General features: G+C 35.0%; 2 protein-coding genes across 2 annotated transcripts; both read right to left on the bottom strand.

Annotated features, from left to right (window-relative positions):
- Nucleotides 1-347: 347 nt before the first annotated feature.
- Nucleotides 348-3,043, bottom strand: LOC136817435 (uncharacterized). The gene is made up of 4 exons (XM_067073767.1): nucleotides 2,506-3,043; nucleotides 2,252-2,382; nucleotides 646-1,502; nucleotides 348-471 (listed from the first exon to the last, which is right to left on the bottom strand). Exons 1-4 carry the CDS (start codon nucleotides 2,858-2,860, stop codon nucleotides 426-428), a joined length of 1,389 nt encoding a protein of 462 aa, XP_066929868.1. The 5' UTR covers nucleotides 2,861-3,043; the 3' UTR covers nucleotides 348-425.
- Nucleotides 3,044-3,466: 423 nt separating this feature from the next.
- LOC136817419 (uncharacterized) lies at nucleotides 3,467-14,411 on the bottom strand. The gene is made up of 4 exons (XM_067073753.1): nucleotides 13,733-14,411; nucleotides 12,822-12,858; nucleotides 4,729-4,985; nucleotides 3,467-4,068 (listed from the first exon to the last, which is right to left on the bottom strand). The coding sequence occupies exons 1-4, from the start codon at nucleotides 14,376-14,378 to the stop codon at nucleotides 3,467-3,469; spliced, it is 1,542 nt and encodes a 513-aa protein (XP_066929854.1). The 5' UTR covers nucleotides 14,379-14,411.
- Between the last annotated feature and the right edge of the window lie 8,506 nt (nucleotides 14,412-22,917).

Genomic DNA, 22,917 nt, shown 5'->3' with positions numbered 1-22,917 from the left:
CGTTAGACCTCAGACTTTTGTCACTTGTCACTTGCTACAGTCTAGTTCCACTAGCGGTTGTTGTTTTCAATTATTTTTATTCATTTATTTATTTATAAAACCAAAAGTATCTATAATTTACTCTATTTTATTGCCCTTATTGTACGTATATATAAAAGATATTCGGATTTACCTAAAATAAAAAAATAAAAAAATGAATCAGCATAATTTATGTATGGAACATGGATCGCAAATCGTGCATCGCAAATCGTGCATCGTAAATTGTGCATCGTAAATCGTTAAATCGTGAATCTTAATTACCCCAACTCGAGGAAGATGATAGCGATAGAATGTCCGATCTTTTATGAGAAATTTAAAGGAAATTTGTCAAATGACTGTTAGTTGATTGACAATGCCGAATCAGAGAGGACATCAACTGTATTGACTTACGTTCCCAAAGATGAAATGGAAGTTGAAAGAGTAAACGCCATCCTGAAGGAAAAGAATTATGTTTTTTTTGTCTGGAATTTATTTGGTTAAAGGACTAATCTAACTAATGGTTAAAGGCACCTAAGTTTGGAAAATATGACTTATATCTTCTCATTGAGCTTTCTGCAATAAAATAAAGATCGTTAAAACTTGAAAATTTCAACAGAAAAATTATACCTGAAATAGTTTTGCCATAGCTCTTCATTTTTGTTAAAATCATTTAGAGATTGTGAAACGTCGAAACTGAAATCGGTCAATTTCTGTGAAATCATTTTTGTTTGTTTTGAGCCGTCCTTTTCGTTGTATTGGAATCGTACTTTCAGAAGATCTTCTGCGTCTTTGCTCGATTCAACGTGTGTCTTGATTGCTAAAGTCCAATCGACATATTTTTGAAAAGCTCTTTCGATACTCGTTGAAGGATTTTGTGGAAAAGGTTTTGTTGAAATGACATCAAGATTTGTTATGGTTCGTGTGATTGCTTCGATGAGAAAATGTGCGTTGGCCTCGTTTTCTGGATCCACAAAGATGATTGTATGAGCCATTTCCAATCCACGAACAGACCGATAATCGGATATCAGAACTGTCTCCTTCTTGTCCAAATTTTTGACGAATTTTTTCTTCATCTTGTGGATGTCTTGAGGATATTCTCCGGTAAGGTAAGGTGCGTATGCAATTGGACGCTTATGTATCCGTTCCAGGGTATACTTGACCATTTGTACTTGACATATATCTTCGCATAATACCACGACTTCGTCCTCCTTTCTCTCATTCAAACAGAACTCGAGGGTTGCAGCTAGTATCGGAAGGAACCAAGCAAATAAAGGTGTGAAAGCTTTGGTGAAATGAAAGATTCGTGGTTTTAAAAAGCTTGCGAAAGAATGCCCACATTTTCCTTTCATATATGTGAATGTAGTGGACAGTTCTTTCACGACTTCTTCATTTTCATTCATCTGTGGCTGCGACTTAAAAACGTTTTCGGGGTCGCGTAGCTTCGTTGGGTCAAATGATTCGCTTGCTTCTCGATCTTCTTTTCGCTAATAAATGGGAAGTAATTTGAAATTTCTCGTTAAAACATAAAGGTAAGGTTTAATTGAAAAGAAAATCTAGATATAAAAGACTAAAAAAACTGCTTGTTTATGGATTATAACAAAAATTTAAAAATTCATGCTTGTTTTTCTTTCTGCAGTTGAAATAAGTGGCTTCACTTCCCATCAAGGAGTTTCGGAATTATTCATTTCGGGGGGTTTGGAATCAATGGCAATCACCCCCTTCTCACAGACCCAGTATGACGACTTCTTATTGGATAAATTGATGAAAATATCGTCCTCAATCGAAAATTATACTCTAATTTTGTCCTCCATAAAATAATCAGAAAAGCAAATTGTCACTGCAAAATATTGTGCTATTTTTTACTGAATTTTCCGGCTCGAAAACATGGGATATATCAATCTTCCCAATTGAGTTTTTGTCCTTTATTTAACCCCAACTGTCTGAAAGATCCTGCTAACGGGTTTATGAGGAGGGCGTGTTGCAAAGGAGAGCACGTTTATTTCACAAGTTATAGAGAAGCAAATTACCTCCGAAGCAGATCATTTGAACGGAATTTAAAAAATAAGCTGTAATATCCAACACGAAAAGTGTTCTAGTCTGGAAAAACAAAATCAAAAAAAATCTGTCTGAAGAATTTCTAAAAAAAAAACGGTTCCAACAAAGAGATAATAGCTTCATTATCCAATTTCAATGGTAAGCTAATTGTAAACAGTGCACTCATTAACAAAAATACCTCGTTAACCTGAAATTTGACTTTCGTTGTTGACTGAGAGTCATCTGGTCTATTTTCGCCATCTCCCTTTGATTGGATTTCCTGGATTATGACCTTGCTATATTCATCGTCTTTTGTCAGCAAAGCGTTTCCTGAAAGATTAAAATTAAAATGTCAAAGATGTTTCGGTAATTAAAAAAATGAGCATTTTTACTTGCACACCGTTGCAATTGAACACGATTATAAAAGAATGTTACGTAAATGGTATGTTATACCTTTCGATCGAACTTCTAAGTTTAAGGAGCAGGGTGAACTTTCGATTTCACCTTCCAAAATTTCTTTCAATTCGTTCAGGGAAGTGCTCATCCTAATTGTCGTTGGTAGTTTGAAAAGTTTCATATTTGAGCTGTTTAAATCAATCTTTTGTGAATTGGTGACCTTGCCTTCCTCGGTTATCTTTCGAGATTTCTGTACACTTTGGAGGGCAATCACGACCACTGATTCTCGAAATTCACTCTCTAAATGGTTACGTAGTGTTTCCGAGTAGGTCTTTGTGAACAGCTCTTGCGGAACTTCATCAAAAAGGAAATGTATTTTTCGATGTTTGTGTTTGTTTTTTAAGAGAAGCATGACGTCAGCAATATTTTTGGATGGTAATGAGGAACAGTTGTAAAAATCGGTGACATTCCTTCTTTCACCAACAGCTTCAGAAAGCGATAATGAGATGAGATTTTCTCGTTTTTGTGTCAATTTTTCTTGTTTACAAAGCTCGTTAAATGAATGGTCGACTTTCTTATCTAGTGCACTGAATGGGTCGAAGTAAAAGTACGTTTATAATCAAGTCTTGGTTGCTCATTTTCAGCAGTTTCCTTGCAATTTCGTGTAAAGTGATTGATTTGCCAGCGCCATAGGAAGCTTGAATCATCTTCCAGTTCGACTGGCTTTCGATGCAGGAAATTTGAGGTTCAGTTAACAGGATTGTCTTAACGTTAATAGTGTCATTTCCTGAAACACGAGGAAGGTAGGTAGATTTGGTTTGTGCCATGCTTGCCATCATGTTCCCTGCAATGATTTCCATTATTCCTGGCGTTGAAGGTGATGAAAGCTTTCGATTATCTCGGATTAATTTTAAGAAGTGGTCAACCATTGTCCAAAGTTTTCATCGAAAGAAATGACAAAGTCCTGACTCTTTGTGTTTAGATTTAAGCAAGGATGTTGCTTATTTGTTCAAGTCGCTTAAGCCGGTAAGAAGAGATAGACAAAACTCCACTGTAAACCATTTTGGAGAATCTGCCTGTGAACATAACACCATGTTTTCAAGACTGCATTAACTTTCGCCAAATCCTTGTCAATATGTTTTTCGTTTTCACCGACCACGAAAACAAACAGCAAGCCATGATTCGGATAAATACAAACGATTGTGTTGTCATAGTAATCAGGGCACTCAGAAAAATGCAGAACACTCTCGATCTTTTCATCATTGAGTCCAAGTATTTTGAGATGGCTTATGGGATTATATCCGACGAGAATTTTTCCTCCAAGAAGCGATGAATGTTCTTCAAGACTGGCGATAACTTCTTTCATGTTTACATTTCGTACGTAATACGAGGGTGGGAAGGTTTTGGTGCCGATATGGTCTTTGTAATACTGCATTGCTCTTTGATTGAATTCTTTGACAGTGTTGGCAACTGAAGGACCGGTGCTGATTGGGATACATGTATCGTCATCTGTGATTCCATTCTCGTTCGAAACTTCGAATGCGTGTATATTGGAAGGCCTTCCACAATTATGAGCGTAGACTAATGTTTCTCCTTTCCTACTTGTATGATGACGATTGCCTGGAAAGAAATGAGAGTTTCCTAAAGTCACAATAAAATCAGATCCCATAAATAGTTAAAGTCCTATCAATATTTCCTTTAAATTTTTTTCAATTGATAGTATTACGAGAATATCAAAAAGTATCTACAGTCGGTGACGAAATACTTGGCACAAAAAGGAAATCCACAGGGGTGTTTTGAAACCACAATCGATTTGCAAGTGCTCTAAAGTAGGTTCGAAGGGTAGAGTTTTAACTCTGAGTTTTAACGCTAAACTTAAGACCTTAGGATATAAGGATCCAAAAGTTCAAAAATGGTCCAGTAGGGCTTGAAATATAGCCTAGAAACCAATAAATCCCTCCCAGATCGAAATAATCGTTGAAACCAAGTTGAAGGCCCGAAATAGACGATATCGGCTTTCCAAATTCTCCCCGAATGATTACCCATGATGCATTGCGCAAAAAATTCACGGAAAGTCGATATCATCCGTGAATTTTTTTGCGCAATGCATCATGGGTAATCATTCGGGGAGAATTCGGAAAGCCGATATCGTCTATTGACATTCTCGCTCGAACTTCAATTTTCGAAAAATGGTAAATTAGCCAAAAGTGCCAATACGTTATGGCACTGATTGTAGCCCCTAATCTTCAAAATGATTTTCCCTAAATAAATTTTCCAGGCAAGTCTTACGCGGAAGTTGAACAATGATTTTGGAGTCATCAGCTCTGTCAGTATTGAAAACGAATTCATATGTATATCCACTTTTGATATCTACTTCACACTGTATCCAAACTTTTTGGTTTATGTTTGTTGATGTTACATTTTTGACAGATTCAATTATTTTCGTTTCATTTTTAATCTTCCAACATTGAACAGTGTAGATAATGGAAGTTTCTTCAGCTGTGAATGCAACCTCTTTTGGTGTAATCTTCTCGACCCTTAAAAAGATGAAAATGAATTTATTATTGTTTTTATCGGCTCTTCATAGTCACGTGATATCAAGCTTAAAAAGGGTGGCTGTGCGAAACCATTCACAGGTGAACCATTTCAGGAATTCAGGAGCTTTTAACTTATTACAGTCTATCTATTTACAAGAGTCTTTTCTTATATCTACCTAAGCGCGGTACTATACTTTACTTACGTGTAGAGGATTAAAATATGATACGATTTTTAAAGTGTTACATTGGGCGAAATCATAGATTTCCCAAATTGTAAATATAGTGTAAATATGAGCGTTTCATTACATTTCAAAGAGAGTTGGAAAAAACACATCTCTTATTAGTAAATTTGTCCTACATTCAATATTTTATCATTTTTAAAAACCTGAAATATATATTTACTATATTTCAAACGAACTTTACATTTAATGAAAATGTCTTGAATTCTGATATTTCGAGAGCTTTTCAGGAAACGGGCATTTGAAAATTAATAGATTTACAAAATCTCCAAGAGTCGACTTTACATTGAATACCAGTGGATACCCCTGAAAACCTACAACAAAAAAGGTACCCCTATATCCTGATAGAAACAGTAAGGGTGGAAACTTTTTATTGGTGAGTCTAGGCTACCTTTGAATTTCTTTCCTGGGTGTGGTTTTTGTAAAAGCTGCTAAGAAAAAATTTATTGCTTTGTGAAAAAAAGCAATTTTAGCTATTTACCCCAAACAACTTACATATTTACAATTTACATATTTACAAATAAAAAATAGTCCTTTTGGCCTCAAATTTTGTACAGTGATTCACTGCAAAGTTACTAATGTCACAATTAAATAATTTGTACCTAAATATTTTCTAAACTGTAGGTTATAATCAAATTACCCGCAAATTACACCTTAAAACCTACACTATTACACCTTAAAACCTACAAACATGAAACCCTTGCTCACTACTTACTGAAATTTTGAAATTGCAATTTAGATGCTGAACCGCGATTCAATTGATCAAATACTTGCTAAAAATCCATTCCCAAAACAATATTTGTAATTTTCAGGATTTCATGCCCATAATGCAATGGCGCATGTTTTTTTAGTCAAAAGACAAAAAACTTTTATTTATCTCTCATCATTTTTGACGTATATTTCTAATGTTTTTCTAAATCTCCATCATATTTGTGACATTTTGGTATGCAATATGACCATGTTTTAAGAAAGTCGATTTTCAGATTTTATTGGCCACTACTATAAATGAGCTTTAGAATAGAACTTTGAGAGCTTTACAATTTCTTTGGGGTTAACCATGGAGAAAACGATGATTTTTCTGGGGGTTGCGTTAACTGGGTCCGAGGAATTGTAGTTGATTACTACAATCATCCACACCGCCTATCGCTCATGATATCGTACAATTGACAATAGACATTGATGCTCAGTCACCCAACCCCTGGCTGGATGCCAAGGGTTACCAAAACGTATTTCGTTCGAGACAACTATCAACAGATTTGAATTTGTGAACGAAAAAGTACTATTAAATCCTTCTTACTCTTTACCTTCAATGCCTCTGAAAACGAACAAAAAAACTAAAAAATCCAAAGAAAATTTCCGCACGAACAATTTTAAAACCTGGAACTTTGCAACCCTTAACACACGAAGTGGAACCGAGAAGATGATGGGGGAAAGATATATTCCATCGCAAAGGCAGTCGCAAAATCTCACCTCACATTCTGTTGCCTCCAAGAAGTACGGTGGAGAGACGTTGGTACGAAAATAATTCGATTGGACTCCGGTGAAGAATTCAATTCCACTGGTTAGGATACAAGAAGAAACGTCCAAAGATATTGACATTTCTACTCCCGACTTCTCAGACCTCCGCGTAATGGCAATCGATCTAAAGGTTAACGGGTTCAATATACGAGTTGTAAACGGCTACGCACCAACAGAAGCAGACGAAACCGATCAACAAAAACTCGTGTTATACTCAAATCTAAACAAAGCAATCGTAAAAACCCAAAAGAAACGTAAGCTTATCGTCGTCGGAAACTTTAACGCTACAACTACCATTTCGAATAAAAGATGATTCTTCGACGGAAAGAAAATTATCACTGTTCCACTTTGTAATGACAATGGAAACCGATTAAAAGCATTTTGTCGTATTCATGTACTCTGTATTTCGATCACTTTCTTCAAGCACCGTATGATACATCGTTATACATGGTACGGCAATTACAGAAAAACCCGCAAGGTCCTTGATTACATTCTTACTGAACCTTACGTCCAAAATTATATGACAAACTGTAGAGTTTACCGAGGTATTAATATTGACACAGACCACCGACTTCCCAAAGCAACCATGTGTACTCCCACGACCAGAATTGCTCGAAGAAGATACAACAAAACACCAAACGAACCGAAACGCGATGTCAAGTCTCTACTAATACGTACAGTTAGAAGAACATTTGTTGAAAATCTGAATCGAAAGCTTGAAACGAATCGTCCGTTCGATGAAGACGTAAATGTGTTTTCACAGAATCTTTTAAAAACTATCGAGAAAGCTACAAACGACAAACTTCCTCCAAAATTAAAAATTAACAAGCGAAAAAAAACTCTGGAAAGACGATGATGAAGAACTGATTTCTTTGCTCTGTAACCGATCCGATACGACACGAAATGGAGAGACATACAAAAAGCTCTTAAAGAAAATTAAAAAACGTGTACGGTAATTGAGAAATCTCACGATGCAAGAAGAAGCTGACGAAATAAACAAGTTTGCAACAAAACTACAAGTTGAAGAGCTCTTCAAAACCATTAAGTCCGACGGTTCAACATTCAAATCTATTGGACAAAAATCTGCGTGTGACCCAGAGACATTGAAAACATATTTTGAAAAACATTTCACGGCAACGTAAATAATAAATTGAAACCCATTGAACTTATTAATATACCAAATTATATTGCTCTATTGCAACAAATTACCCGCGAGTTCATCAATTTTGACCCTCCAAAAAAGAACGAAATTGTATCTACCCTCAAATCTTTAAACAATGGTAAATCCTCAAAACGATCTTCCTGCAAAATTCTTCAAGTATGCAGTCGCATTAAACGCGCTACTATCAGAGCTTGAATCGCTACTTCTTCAAATATGGACGACGAAATCTATACCATCATCACGGGGTCATTCAAAGCTTATTGCCTTATGGAAAGGAGCAGCTAAAGGAATTGCAAAAGACCCGACATCGTACATAAGTTTACAAGTAGGATCAAGTCTTTGTAAGATAATGGTGATAATAATCTTGACTAGACTTAAAGACTGGCATGACGAACAACTGTTCGACCAGCAGCAAGGATTTAGACGAAATAGAGGAACAGCAGACGGCATATAAATGACAAAATAACTTCAACAAATCTCGGACAAAACACAAAAGCGATTTGATCTCCTATTCCTCGATTTCAGCTCCACGTTGGACCACGTTTTGCGAAATTGGCCTCTTTGAATCCATCTACCAGAGATTTCCCGAGCAAGTCGCGCCTTCCCTAATAAAATTACTTGAATTATGTATCATAAAAAAACAACAGCATTGGCACAAACTCCAGATGATGTTCTCGAGCTTCTAATTGGCGTTCGACAAGGGGGGGCCAGAATCCCCATCACTATACAACTGGATTATGTCATGCGTGTGTTTATGCAAATCTGTGAAGAGAAAAATGTTAAATTTCTTAAACTGAAGTACATAATTCGTGCCACTGCTACAACCAGAGATGAAAGAGCCAAAGGCTATTACGGTGAACACACTCTTGACTGGGCCGGTTACGCTGACGACTTAAAACTTGTATTCGAAAGAATTTCAAACTTAGTAAAAAGACTGAAAATCCTCAATGAAAAATTTGTTCGTTTTCACCTCCAAATAAACGCCAAGAAAACCAAAACGATGATAATAAATTTCAAGTCTCAAAACCAAGATGAGTATCCTCAATCTATCGTCACGCTTAAAAATGATCAAGTCATCGAAAATGGTGAAGTGTTCAGATATATCGAAGACGACATACACTTCAATCAACCTTCAACAGGAGATGCAGAGATTGAGTTAAGACTAACTGTTTCTCAAAACAAGTAGAACCAAAGGAGTAAAAAACTGCACAATCGATATAGGGTATATCTCCTAAATACAATGGTGCACAGTCGGTTGACATATTCCTGTCAAACGTGGAATATCACTCAAGAACAACAACAACAGCGAATCCGATCCACCTACATTAATATGCTTCGTAGGATGGTGAGAGACGGCTTTGAAAGAAGAATCGATGAAAAATTTTTACAAACTTTCCACTTCGTCATGTCAAATGAAGATGTTTACGCATCTGTAAGACTGAAGACATCCTTCAATACGTCAAACGAAAGCAATAAAACTATCTTGGCCATATTGTAAGACAAAAGAACACCAGCATCGTCAAAAGACTGCTTTTCAGCAACGACAACGCTAACAAGAAGAGAGGCCGACCAATCAAAACATTCGAAGATCACGTGCCTGACGTGTTCTACAATATTGGCACCTGCGAAAACGAGCTAAATAAGAAGTAAGAAGTAAGTTTTTAGGCAGTAAAATGAGAAATCTTTCACAAAAAATCACTCCCTCATGAATGAGAATTTAATTTAATCTCTTAGGAATTCCTCGAGAGAATTCTATTGTAATACTCCCGAAACAATCCCAAAATGCATCGCTTTTTTAGAAAAATCAAAAACTCCGATAAGATCTATTTCAAAAACATTCATTCTGATATCAAATCGAACAATTAAGGGCTCTGATCACAGTGAAAAATCAATTTCAGAATTTAAAGATAAAACCTTTTTCGCTTCTTTGACATGTTTAAGAGCAAACTGCTTTTGAAAAAATGAATTTAAGTAATTACATCATGAGTAATTAAGGAATAAGTGTGGAATGGACCTTGATAAAACGTCATAACGACGCTATTCAAATACTTTTCACAAAAAAAGCCTAATCTCCTTGGGGAAATCACTTCATTGTTTCAAACTTTTTATTTTAAGTTATTGACAAATAATTTCTTTATTTAGATTTTTTGGAAAAATTTTCTATTTAGCTACATCCCAAGTTATAGATGGTTTTGTATGGAAATTTAGTGGAGAAAATTGCCAAAAATGAGGTTTTTTGGAGATTTTAAAGGAAAGATACTTCCAAAAAAATTTTCCGAAATTGTATTTTTAGATACTAAATAGATACATCACCTGAACCAAAAAAAAATCCAGAATGTTTGATTTTTACCGAGATTAAAGCTTTGAAAGGCGTAGGCGTAGTGGTATAGTGGTTATCAAGCTTGACTTCTGTCCGGGAGGCCCGAGTTCGATACCCACCGTTGCACTACGATTCACTTGGCAAGTGAATGCTCCTTCGCCCGGGTCAACCCAAGCCATGTGAGGGGAATTGGGTACCATAACTCTGATACAAGAGTATGGGTAGATATTCCAGACATTTTGGTGTGCTGAGACACTTAGGAGGTTCTACACCTGCGGGTACATCCGTACTCCCGTGTAGTTCGAGTGTCGTGGTGTACACCATGGCTCGGCAGCTCGCATCTGCAGGGTTGCAATGTCTGCTTGCGCTGTGATTCCTACTCCATCGTGGGTAGGACCCATTCCGATGCATCGGAGGGGCATATCTATCTATATTTATCTAAGGCTTTGAAAGGTGAAATACTCTTCTTCGAAAAACTCTTCGTTTTCTTCTTCATTTAATTTTTTCATTTCAATCTTTCGATTTTAAAATTCAGAAAAGGTAGGTTTAACAGGACATATAAATAAAGGGATACATTAATCTTCTTAAAATGCAGAAATTGCCATTTGAGTTGGTGTAAAATCGAAAAATTGGGTATGTCCAGAGCCCTTAAATGACCTAACGCGCGCTTTTTGTTGTTTTGATGATTGGTTGAACAACTTCTTTGTTTTTTTTTCAAGCTCAGCATTTTTTGAAGCAGTGATTGATACCTCGATGAAAGTATTGTTATTCTGGCTTTAACGAGGCTCGGAAATCCCGAGTTATTTTTCTCGAGTTAAAAAACCGAGTTACGAAAAAAACCGAGTTATGACGTTTTTTTCCTTCCTTTAAATTTTCGAGTTATTTTTTGTTTTTTAACTCGGTTTATTTTGGTTCTTTTAAATTTCGAGTTATTTTCCTTCCTGTAGATTCTAGAGTTATTTTGGCGTTCCTTTAAATTTTCGAGTTATTTTTTTCCCTTCAAATGTCCGAGTTATTTCTTAATTTTAACTCGGTTTTTTTTCCTTTAAATTTTCAAGTTATTTACGTTTCTGTAGTTTCCCGAGTTATTTTTTCGTTCCTTTAAAGTTTCGAGTTATTTCGTGTTTTAACTCGATTGTTTTTTCTTCTTTTACGTTCTCGAGTTATTTTTCCTTCCTTTACATTTTCGAGTTACTTTTGCAGCTTGGAATCAGTTGAGCAATCTGAATATTGCTTCACGATTTCACTAAGCATACACCATACAGCACCTGACCCCGAGAATGTAGGTGAAATTTAAATCAGACCTGAGAGATATAGATTTGCATTTAAAAAAATATTGAATAGTTTAAACGAAATTTTGAACTCCCAAAATCCTTTCCCAGGGGTTAGTTTCATTACTTTTGATAGATTTTTTTGGTCCTTGAAGTTGACTCTCATTTTCGTAGGAATGTAGGTTTGGTTTTATGGCTTTAAATCTAGTAATAGTAAAATGTTGATACTTTTTCGATTGGATTAATTATAACAGGAAATTTTAGAAATATTTTATGCCAAAAAAATATTCTAAAGAGCTTTTGTTATTCTGAAAATTGGATTTTTTCGCTTTCTAACCCCCAGAATGTAGGTGAAAAGATTCGGTTGTTGAGAGCGGAATTTCAGTATTCATCGGAAATTATTATTCTCTAATTGAAATTTATACTTTAGAAAAAAAACTAACTGATTAAATTAACAAAACGAGTCCCACGTAGTGTCCATTTTTCAATTTTGAGCGGCACATCTCCGTCGCTATGCAAGGGTAGTACCCCCAGAATTTAATAATTTTATAAGGAAGTAAAGAGTTTATTTTTCTTTCAACTTTCTTTTCAAAAGGATTCTTTGTTTTAATAATTTTCTGACTTCCTATAATGTGAATTTGAAATCAGATAGCTGATATTTATAGTACTCAAAGAACCAGAAAGAACTAAGCTTTATCCTAGTTATCACGACATGTGCTGCAGTTGAGGGTAGGTTTTTCGACACCCTCAAAATGCACTGTAAGAGAATACTTTTGATAGAATTCACTACAAGGGTTTTCTTTTATCAGAATATACTGTAAAGGTGTGTTTAGGGACCGGCGAATTGCAGATCTGACTGTAAAAATCTGTTGTATCTTTATAGTTTTGACTCGCAACCATTTACATTTTTTTTAACATTGTGTTAACATCTCATGCTCATTTTTAGGTGGCTGCAGCACAACAAGGTATGAAATAAAACTACACTGTATGGGTCAGAAACGCTCGGTAAAATACACTTTAATACCTTTGCACTTCTCAAGGGCTGCACTTTTACTGTTCGATTTTTAAAGCCATTTTTTTGGCGACACATGTCGTCGTTTAGTAATGGAGTGCCCCCCCCCCCGGGCTTTATCATAAAATGTATTCTATATTTTTTCTTCAGATTTTCTTACTGTTACTAACAAGTCAAAGTATGAACAGAACACAGTGGCTTGAAAAACTCTAGCTTTGAAAAATGTCAGATAATCTTAGTTGAAAAGAATCCTTTAAATTTTCAGGCGAAAATTTACCAATTTGAGTTTTTAAACAACATAAGGTTAAACCTACCTGAGAATCTTGCTTGGCTGGACGGTTTGGCTGGGTTCTAAATTAAGAAAGTAAAGGGTCTTTACTAATTTGCAATATCTTTCCATATATGAAATGTTCTTGATATTCAGATCTTCTAGGAAACAAAATTCAAGAAATTTTGATATAAGTCCCGATGATAGTAGGGATGTCTTCTAAGAACATGGTAGAGCTAAAAATCTGAAATAAAGAGACAGGGATATACCTTAACCCTATTCGAACTAGGGGGGGGGGGCTCTTTCTGTTCGGAGGTCAAACTATTGGTAATAGCTCTAATTTTCTGTAAATTCCTAACTTTTATTTAGCTTCAAAATAAAAAAGAATTTGACACCTAAAGATTTTCACACCTTGAACATGATGACATTTCTGACAGTAAGGTGTCACAAAAATTGACGCTTTTCCAATACAAATTTTTTTAATGTCAAATATATCGTTTAAACCGAGTTAAGGGGTGGTACAGGAAAAGCCCCCCCCCCCCTTAGTTCTGAACCACCCCTAAAAGCCTAGGTTGAATAGGGTTAAGAGAACTGATTTTCGCAGAAACTAATGTTCGCTTTTTATACTGGCGAAAACGTTTTCAAGCTCAAAACTGAAAAATTAATTCCCGCTTAAAATTTAAGAAATGCTTTAAAAATTGAAAAATTAAAAAAAAATGCTTTTGATCTATTTAAGTAGATGTTTATTTTACTTTCCCTTACTAACAATTTTACGGTTTCAAAAGATCATCGAATGGAAATTCAACAAAAACTTTTCTGATATCACTTTCAAAATATTACAAAATTTGACCAACCGCGAAAAATTCAAATAAAATAGTGAAATCTGCGAAAACTGTGTAAGTTTCCCTGTATAATCAAGAGAAAGTAGAGATATAGAAGAAAATAGAATATATTCACCTCTTTTGACGTTGATATAATCGATAACTTGTTTCAAAATGTCTTTACTTGCTTTAGTTTGTTCATTTATGAGGTGATTTTGCATGTTTGTCATCAGCGTCTTGTGGTAGTTCGTCAAAGTTTTCAAATCAATTTCTACAGTCTTGTTTCTTAAGTTATGAAAATCATTCATTTTAACATAGTTTAGTTTGATCAGCAGGTTTTCAATATCGTCCATCGTATCGTCAAATGTCTGTTGCTGTTTAAACTCTTCCGGGTTGCCGTGTTTGATACCGTTTCTAGACTTCTGAGCATCCTTGATAATTGCTTTGGAAGAATTTGGTAGAAAAAGAAATTCCCCAGCAACACGAGTTATGATAGTCACGTCCCAATTTTTAGAGTCCGTTAAACAATTTTGTGGTAAGAGTAAATCGTATTGATCTTGATAAATAGACTTTTGTTTCAACAAAGAGTCAAGCTTCTTTTTCCTCTGAGGATCATTGAAAAAGTTGAACAAGTCGACACCATCAGCAGGCAAAGGAACTTTAACAAACGTTGTATCACGGCAACTTTCCAGTAATGCTTCTTTCACATGAATGTCAATACTTAGAGTGGCAATCAAATAATTGCAATTGTCAACAACAACTTGTGAGGTTGAATTACCCATTTTGATTTTTCACTTTAAATATTTCGTTTATACTAAAGTAGATAAAAGAAACATTATTAGCCTATTTCATAGGATTCGTGTTTTTGCTACATGAAAACTTTCTACGCTATTAGCTAACTACAGTAATTCAGGGGGATTAGGCAAAAATGGGTGTTGGGTATGTGCGGACAATGTCGGTTTTTGTTTGTTTCCCCACGGTATAAGTGGTGTTTTGGGATGTTTTATACCCTTTGTTGACGTGTTTTTTCGACTTTTTCAAAAGTAAATTTTGACTTTAGAAGTTTAAAACTTGAGAACCACTGTACCAAATATAAAAAAGCTAGAGTATGCCAAATTTTAAGTTTGTTTTCCCTTTCTTTAATACAATGCAAAAAAAATCATTAAAAGTTCACATTATTTTGGACACAATAACCCATGAAACTCTTATACTTTTTTCTGGGTCATCTAATAGTTTGTTTTGGAAAAATTTTTTTCAGGCTAATTCAAATTTCATTTCATCTTTTCTAACAAATTTGGATTCAATTTCAGCCATTTTCACAATACATGTTGTTTTTTTAATCAAACGAAAATTCGAACTCAGGTAAAATTACCATAACTTTTGAAGACCATTAGCCGGCAGGAAACGTTTTTTTTTTTGGGTCGAGATTGTGAGAAAACTAAAAATATTACAATCAGTGGCGGCCTGGCAGGGGGTGCAGGGTAAGCAGTGCACCACCCAGAAAGGTCTGAGAGGGGCGCCAAAAGAGCTTTTCAAAGGGGCGCCAAAATTTAGTTGATGTTTGATTTGGCGATTTCACGCCTTTTGACAAGTTTATAGCGCCTTCTATAAGTGCAATGTTTGTTTTTTTTCGCCTGCGGCGCTTCGTTTTATTTTACGCTCTTGCATCCTTTCTCTTGAATTTTTTCAAAAATACTATCAACATGGAATTGCGAAAAGTCAAAGCAAGAGAAGTGTTGTGTAGAGGATGTAGAGGATGTTCACCCCCCAAAATGAGAAAAATGCTAGCTGTGGTTTTTTGTGGTCTTATGCTAACTAACTTTCTCCTTTTTAGAAGATCTTTTAAGCTGTTTGACCTTTTTTATACAAAAATGTCTTGCCTGCGGCGCTATAATTTACAAATAACTCTTATTCCTGCCAACTTTCTAATTTTTGGGGCCTCTTTCAGCCATTACACGTTTTTTTTTTTATTAGAACCTAGTTTATAAGAACATATAGGCTGAAATTCGTCGAAAAATTAAGAACATCTTAAGAACATGCCCAGCCTCAGTTTGAAAAAAAATGACAAGAAACTACAATTTTTTCCTCTTTTTAAGCAGTTCTAACCGAAGTTAGGGGTGGATCCTCGGGTGGATCTTCAAAAGTCGAGAGTCAAATATTGTCCAAATTTTGCCAAATTTAAGTGCTCTTTATTTTGTATCATATTGTCGATTTAGAGTAGTCTGAAAAATTAAGAACGCATTTAAGAACATTTTAGGCTGAAAATTGCTAAAAAAATAAGCACATCCAGGCTCAGCCAAATTTTAGGTGTTCTAATAAAAAAAAAACGTGTAATCTTTAATGGACAGTGAAGTAAGACCAGTGGCGCAAAAGTTTAAATATTATCAGGTATGAATTTTTCTGATAGAGTTTTATTAGAAAATAAAAATATTGAGCAAATCGACTTACTAGGTATAAAACTTCCATTTCAAGTATCAACAGCTCATGTTTTTTATTTGAGGAGCTTTATTTTTGGTGCTAAGTCGGTATAAATTGGGGCATTTTTAGACATTTTAAAAGTTGAAAATCGAAAAATTTTCCTTGTTCAGAAAACTATGAGTATGACATTTCGTATTATAACAAGGAAACAGATATCAAGTTATCATTACCACCATTTTCATATAAATAAAAGTTTTTTAACTCGAAGTTTCCGGACGTTACTTTCAACCAGTCACTGCTCTTACAGTTTAACATTTTCACTTAATAGTTAGTGATGGAGGGCGCTAATAAGGACAAAAAAAAACAAGGGCGCCAATTTCATAGTTTGCACCACCAAGAAAATTAGGCCAGGCCGCTACTGAACAATGCTAGATTTACTGTATCCATGAAGGTAATAAAGATAGATGGAGAGTCAATGTCTTTTGTTCTATTCTGATTCATCATCGGAAGCAAACAGCTGTTTGGATGCTTTGGGAATAAGATGATTATGGTATACTCGTGGGAATATTTAAGATGAAAGAAAAGACATTACATTTTTAACAAGTATATTGAAATATAATAGCCTAGTCATAAAAAATTGAAAAAAACTTCACATAATAAGCACAATACTTCAAACTTCTAGGGGAAGCTGCCCATAAAGACATCGATAGATTTAAAAAAGAATTACGTGTTACGATTAGGAACCTTCTATCGATCATTTTGTCAGAGTATGAAAACCGCCGCCCACTTAGACATGAAGATTTTAAGATAAGAAACTTTCAATGATGTGATGCGACTCTCAATGTTCTCAAAATGCCAGCCCAAAAAAATATATCCTTATGAAATTAATATATTCTTTTATCCTCAAATCAGTTGAAACTATTTCGAATCGCATTTTAACTAAGATTTTCTCGCAAAATTAAGTTTTTCAAAATCAACGGACCAGCCTCTTTCTGTTCTTATAAAGTTATAAATTGATGTTTTTTGCTTCCAATGATGGTACATCAAAGAAAAACCGCTTTTAATAGATTTATAAAAGATTTCAACGACCATTTAGGTCATTACTGAGACGTTTTCTCTCCATCTGTATCTTTATTACCTTCATGTTGTATCACTTTTGGAAAGGGGAAATGCTAACTTAAATTTTAAGCATCATAGTTTAAATCTGTTTCACGAGTTCAAGAGTCATGAAGAAATTTCTAAAAATTCTCTTTCGAAAAAGCGTGATTTTTGAGAAAAAGGAGGGGATTAAGTTTTTTCTCTTTGCTTTTTGATGCGATTCAATTACAGTCACTTTAAAGTTTTAATTACTGTAACTAAAATATTTCGATTTTATCGGTTCTTTTAGCATTCCCTTGATAATCAAAACATTCAAAATGCTGGATTTTTTAAAGCTTGGAACGATAGAATTTCTATCCCCTTGGGATTTCGAAAGAAACATTTTACCCCGAAGTTATCCTTTTATAAAAAATCAAGAAAGAAACAAGATGTTATCACACCCCTGCCTCACAGCCCCCGTGAAAATTTTCCCCACTTATATTCTTACTTTGTTGGTTATTAACCGACCTTAACCAACCCTTAGAGAAACCAAATTTTTAGTGGAGTGCTCCTAAAAGAGACTTTTTTACAATTCTTTCAGTCGAAATCAAAACCCTTAAAAGGACTATTTTAAAATTTCTGAAAGTGAAATAGGCCAGCTGTGCTGGAAGGTCGCCCAGATTTAAACGCCTTAACGCTTTAAGTAAATAATTGAAAATGGGTGAAATTCAGCCACACAGGTTGTGGGTGGACCAAAGAGCTCTGAAAAGTTGTTTATGATTGATAAATCCATCTCAAATATGGTCTAATTAGATGTCTTTTCGAAAAAGTTGAAGAGCAAAACTCATTGAACCCGCAATCTTCGATCTTTTCACCCAAACTCTTCAAATCCAAGAAAAACAACAGTGGCTCTTGTAAAAATGGGTTTTTAGAGCTTATTTTGAAAATTTTCATGCATTTTTTAAAAGTCTACAACCTTTTGCCCGGGATGGTATGGAGGAGGGCGAAGCGCTCTTGAAATGCCCAGTTTGAGTAAGAAATCTTCATTTTTGGTCAACTTTGTGCTTCATGGTCAAGCAAAAAAAAAATTCCAAAGTGAGACCCCCGCAGCTGGCCTGACTGCTTTAATTCCCTTAACCTATCCCCCCCTTAAGCTGCCGCAAGCTCGAAACAATAGAAGAAACAAAAGGCGGACTATACTATGAACGAGCTTCTAACTCCTTCTACATCCGGAAATAAAAGCCTTTAGAGTTTGAACTAGCGATTTTCTTAAAAAACGTAGAATTAGAGTCAAAAGTTTTTTATAAGCATTGCACTTATAAGCATATCTAGGTATGACAAAAATCTAAGCATTACCTTGAGCCTAGAAAAAATATTTTTTCTCGATTTCAGCTGTTTTTGGCTGGAATTCTTCAAATATTTGGGATTTTTTAAAAGTTTTAAATGGAATATATCTTAAAAAGCTAATTAAAATTCAGAAACAACGCATGTTAAGCTAAAAGTCAAAAACATTCTAACCAAAAAATGGAATCATATCACCAACTCAACGCGACAAGTACAAAGTGGCAAATCAACCGCAACAAAACTAAATCAACAAAAATGAAAAATGAAAAAAAACAACTAAAAAACAAATTCGACAAATAGGTAATTCCACAATTGACAATCGATAAAGTACAAAGTATGCGTTTATTATAAGTATTTTTCAGCATTGCCAAGCCCTGTACCTAAGCATCTCTCAGCCTGCTTTCTCAGATAAGTTATGGCGTGTCTCAAAAGCCTGAAAATTTTCCGGGTGTTTGAAAAAAAAAGTGTGAAATCATTCTGTAAATTACACAATATCTATTCAAAGAGAATTTAAAAACTTTAAGAACAATTTAAGGCTTGACAGACTCTTAAAAGGCCCATTTCTTTAGAAAATGGACTAAAATGCTCAAAAATGGTGACAATAAGAACAGGTGAACATATTTAGGCTTAATTTTAAAAAGCTTAAAACATCTTACGGCTTCAAAGATTTTGGATGTTCTTATAAAAAAATGTGTATACTCATTCAAAGTCAAAATTGTGTATAAAGAATGACAATTTGCACGTTTTTTATAAGAACAAACTATATTAGGGCTTCGATGTCCAAAATTTTAAGAATATTTTAAGACTTTGTCGACGCAAAAACACCCTATTTCTTAGGAAAATGGTCAAAAATACTCACAAAATAGTCAAAATAAGAACATTTTTAGGCTTAAAAGTCAAAATATTAACAACATCAGAATGCGTGTGAGTAAAATATTCAAAAACTCATATTTAAAGGGTTTTTAAATAAGAGTGAAATCGTATGCTTTCTCATCAATATTATTTTACAAGCTTTTTTATATTGAATTAAAACGAATGTGGAGCAAGATAGGTTAGAAAGAGCAAAAGAACAATATTTTTTGCTTATAATCAGCATAATATAACAATAGGGAGACACTGTCCTGATATGAAATGTGTGTCTGATCTGAGACGGGAACATAATATATGCAAAAGTAAAACTTTTAAGACAATAATTCAAAGCAGAAAAACGCTTTTAAAAAATCATGAATATTGCCCTTATGTATTACAATGAAGTGAATACAGTCGCTTCCGTGTTGTCTTCTGACCAGCCACCAGAACCGTTTTAAAACCAACGGATCCAGCGAGACTCGAACTCACAACCATGTCATTCACGGGTATTTGCTTTACCATTCAGCTACGGGTTCATGTGGAACCCGAGGACTCAATTGAGTGGTATTTCCTTTCAGGGAAACGCACAAGCAGCACACTACATATGTTATACAACTATACAAACCCCTTATCCCTTCACAAGCAAGAAGATGCACCCCTGGAAAAAAATATGGAAACTGATTGAACGAAATTTGAAATTCGTCTCTTGGAAAAAAAAAATATTATACTATTCCACCTGTAAAAATAAATCTTAATTTCCCATCCCCACTGGATACTTGTGATTGAAAATACTAAAAATCAATATCCCCTGTCATAAACTGAAAGGGATTTTCTATTCCCACTGAGATATTTTTCCTCAATTCATCCCCATTAGCGATAAAATTCACACCGGGTCAGTGAGGCAGGGGTGTTTAAGGGGTGTTTATTAGGTTATTTTATAGGATTCATTCTTCTGTTACATGCTATTTTTTAGTCAATTTACGGGTTTGAATTAGGCTAAATTTGATCGTGTACAAGAAAATATTAGTTTATTTCATGCATGCATACAAACTATAAATATAAAAGTCGTATACGTGCTTTGAGGCAAACAGGGAATCGAAAATTTGAATAAAAAATGATATCTTTGATGGCCTGAACAGATATAGCAGTTTTGCCAAATTCAAAAGTGTGGTATGTACCAAACGTCTATCATGCTAGATTTCATTTGAAAATTCAATCCCATCAATGAGAAACTATCATGAAAAATACGTCAGATGGATGTTAAATGGCGGTATGTACAAAAGCCCTATCTATCTTGCTAAGTTTCATTTAAAAATTCAATTCTAATCAGTTATTATCATCAAAAAGACGTTAAATGGATGTTAAACGGACGTTGTCATTTTCAAAGGGTGTTTTATGCCAGACCCGATCAATCGAACTTGTCGAACCAATCGAACTAATCGAACTCCATCGAACGATTAAAGTTCGATTAAAAAAATTAATCGAACCTAATCAAACACTCAATTTTTGAAGCAATAGCAGTTACGACCCTGCTGGTGCACCCGACAGTCGGGTGCTGTCGGGTGTTTTGTCGGGTGTTTTGTCGGGTGCTGAAATTTCTAAATTTCCGAAAACACCCGACACTGGGTGGTTTCCCACCCGTTATTATTTTATCGCTACATTTCCGCGCGACCGCTTTGAGTTCGCCCATCGTCCGCTGATGCCGCAGTGGCCACCTTCACTTTTCGTAGTACTTCTTCCACAAAATCGAGTCTAAATTAAGCAAGTAAAGCACGGACTATCCATCGAAATGAAATGCGCACGTTGTTTCTTTAAAAAATCTAACTATCATCAAAGTAAAATTGAAATTGGTAATTTAAAGTTCTTAGAAATTGCCCGGGAAAATGTGCGCTCTACCGTTGTGTAAAAATTGTTTGGGAGGTAAAAAAACGCGTTTTTGCCTGCGAGGGGTTAGGGAAAGTGGGATTTCAGCCTTTAACTTTTGATAGCGATCTTCTTTTGGCAAAATATTTTCAGGGTGGTATAATATCATGAATAGATTGAACATACTAAAATTTGAGGGGATTTTGTTCGACAGAACTTAAGAAAAGCTCAAAAAACCAACTTTCCCTAAGGAAACGCAGGCAAAAACGGGTTTTTTACCTCCAGAGACCAAACGGTGGAGAGCATCAAAATAATGCGCGCGCATTAGTTTTACGGATTATGGGAAAGGTGTATTATCGTGTACGTTTGAATTCTCCAAAGTTGAATAAGACTAATTTTATTGTAATTAGATTCCAGGTAAATTCGATGACCTACAAATGCATTATAGCGTACTATAGCACCTTACCAAAAGCCAGAAATTTTCATTCCGTTTCTTAGTGACTTCCACTTTGAAGATTTTCAAAAAATAAAAGCCTTTCAAGTGCTTTGACACAAATTCGATTTTTTCGCTACTGCTGGAGCTTCAAACTAAAAGAAAGCAACATAAAAAATCGCATGTTTAGAGCCCGAAAATCCCGGTTTTAATCATTCGAAAAAGTCGCAAAGTGGAATAGACGTTAATTACGTAGAAAAAATACGGGTGCTATACTGCCGAAGCTGGAAGAATTGAAATGCCGTTCAGTTACGGTAGAATTTATCGACTACCTGCCAAAAAAAAACTGAAGCATGCATGTTAAAAATTAATTTATAAGGAAAGCCATTTCTAACAAACTTTAAATTACCAATTCAATCATTTCTTAGTTTTTTTCATTTTTTCAATCTTATTTATTTAAGTTTCAAAGCAAAGTTTCAAAGCAACTGGTTAATTTATTCATGTGTTTCATGAGATATAGCAGATTATATCATACATGGAAAGATATTTTCTTGAACAAATCCTTACAAAGGGTAAAAAGTACCTCCTAAACTCGGGCCCAGTATGAAAAATTGACCAGGAAATAGCTTTGGGGACCGAGCATTTCTTTTAAACTAGGATAGTTGAGGATTCCAAAAATATGTAGCTTATCCTGTGGAACAATGCAATGTTATGTCAGCCCCACTGGGAAATTTGATGTCTAAAAATTGCACTCCAAAACCATCCCACTGGATTTTTTTAACCTTGAAACAATAGAATTTCTATCCCCATTGTGATTGTGTTTAGAAAGTATCTACTAGGGGGGAGGGGAGCTCGGAGTGGAGGATATTTCAAAAAGTCAAAAGGGTTTGCGACGACAGGAGAAAAATTTCAATTTTCAACCACTTTTTTCGCTAAACACAGGAAAAAAATTTCAATTACTAAGGTTGGAAATTTCAAGATTTCTTAGTTGGAAAATAGATAAGATCAAATGTAAAATCCAACCTGGAAAGGTTCTAAGGATGGAAATTTTGCATTTCCATGGCTTGGAATTTTCAAAAATCCAGGTTGAAAAAAGCCAAAATCCAAAAAGTGATGACAGAGATGTGGAAAAAGAGATCTTAAACAAGGTTTTTGTTTTGGTGAACAGTCACTCGCTAGCCTAGGCTCGATGGCTCCCGGTCAATCTCTCGTTATTGTTCGCACTGATACGTGGTTGATATTAGATCACTCACACAGCTCAGTAGGGCACCATTTGAAACTATGATGGTACAAATGGTACAAAAATGTAATTTCCACATGGATTTTTACCGTTTTCC

Source organism: Clytia hemisphaerica, unplaced genomic scaffold (genome assembly GCF_902728285.1).
Source record: "Clytia hemisphaerica strain Z4C2 unplaced genomic scaffold, Clytia hemisphaerica genome assembly, whole genome shotgun sequence".
Taxonomy (NCBI): Eukaryota; Metazoa; Cnidaria; class Hydrozoa; order Leptothecata; family Clytiidae; genus Clytia; species Clytia hemisphaerica.
This window is presented reverse-complemented; position numbering and strand designations above follow the sequence as displayed.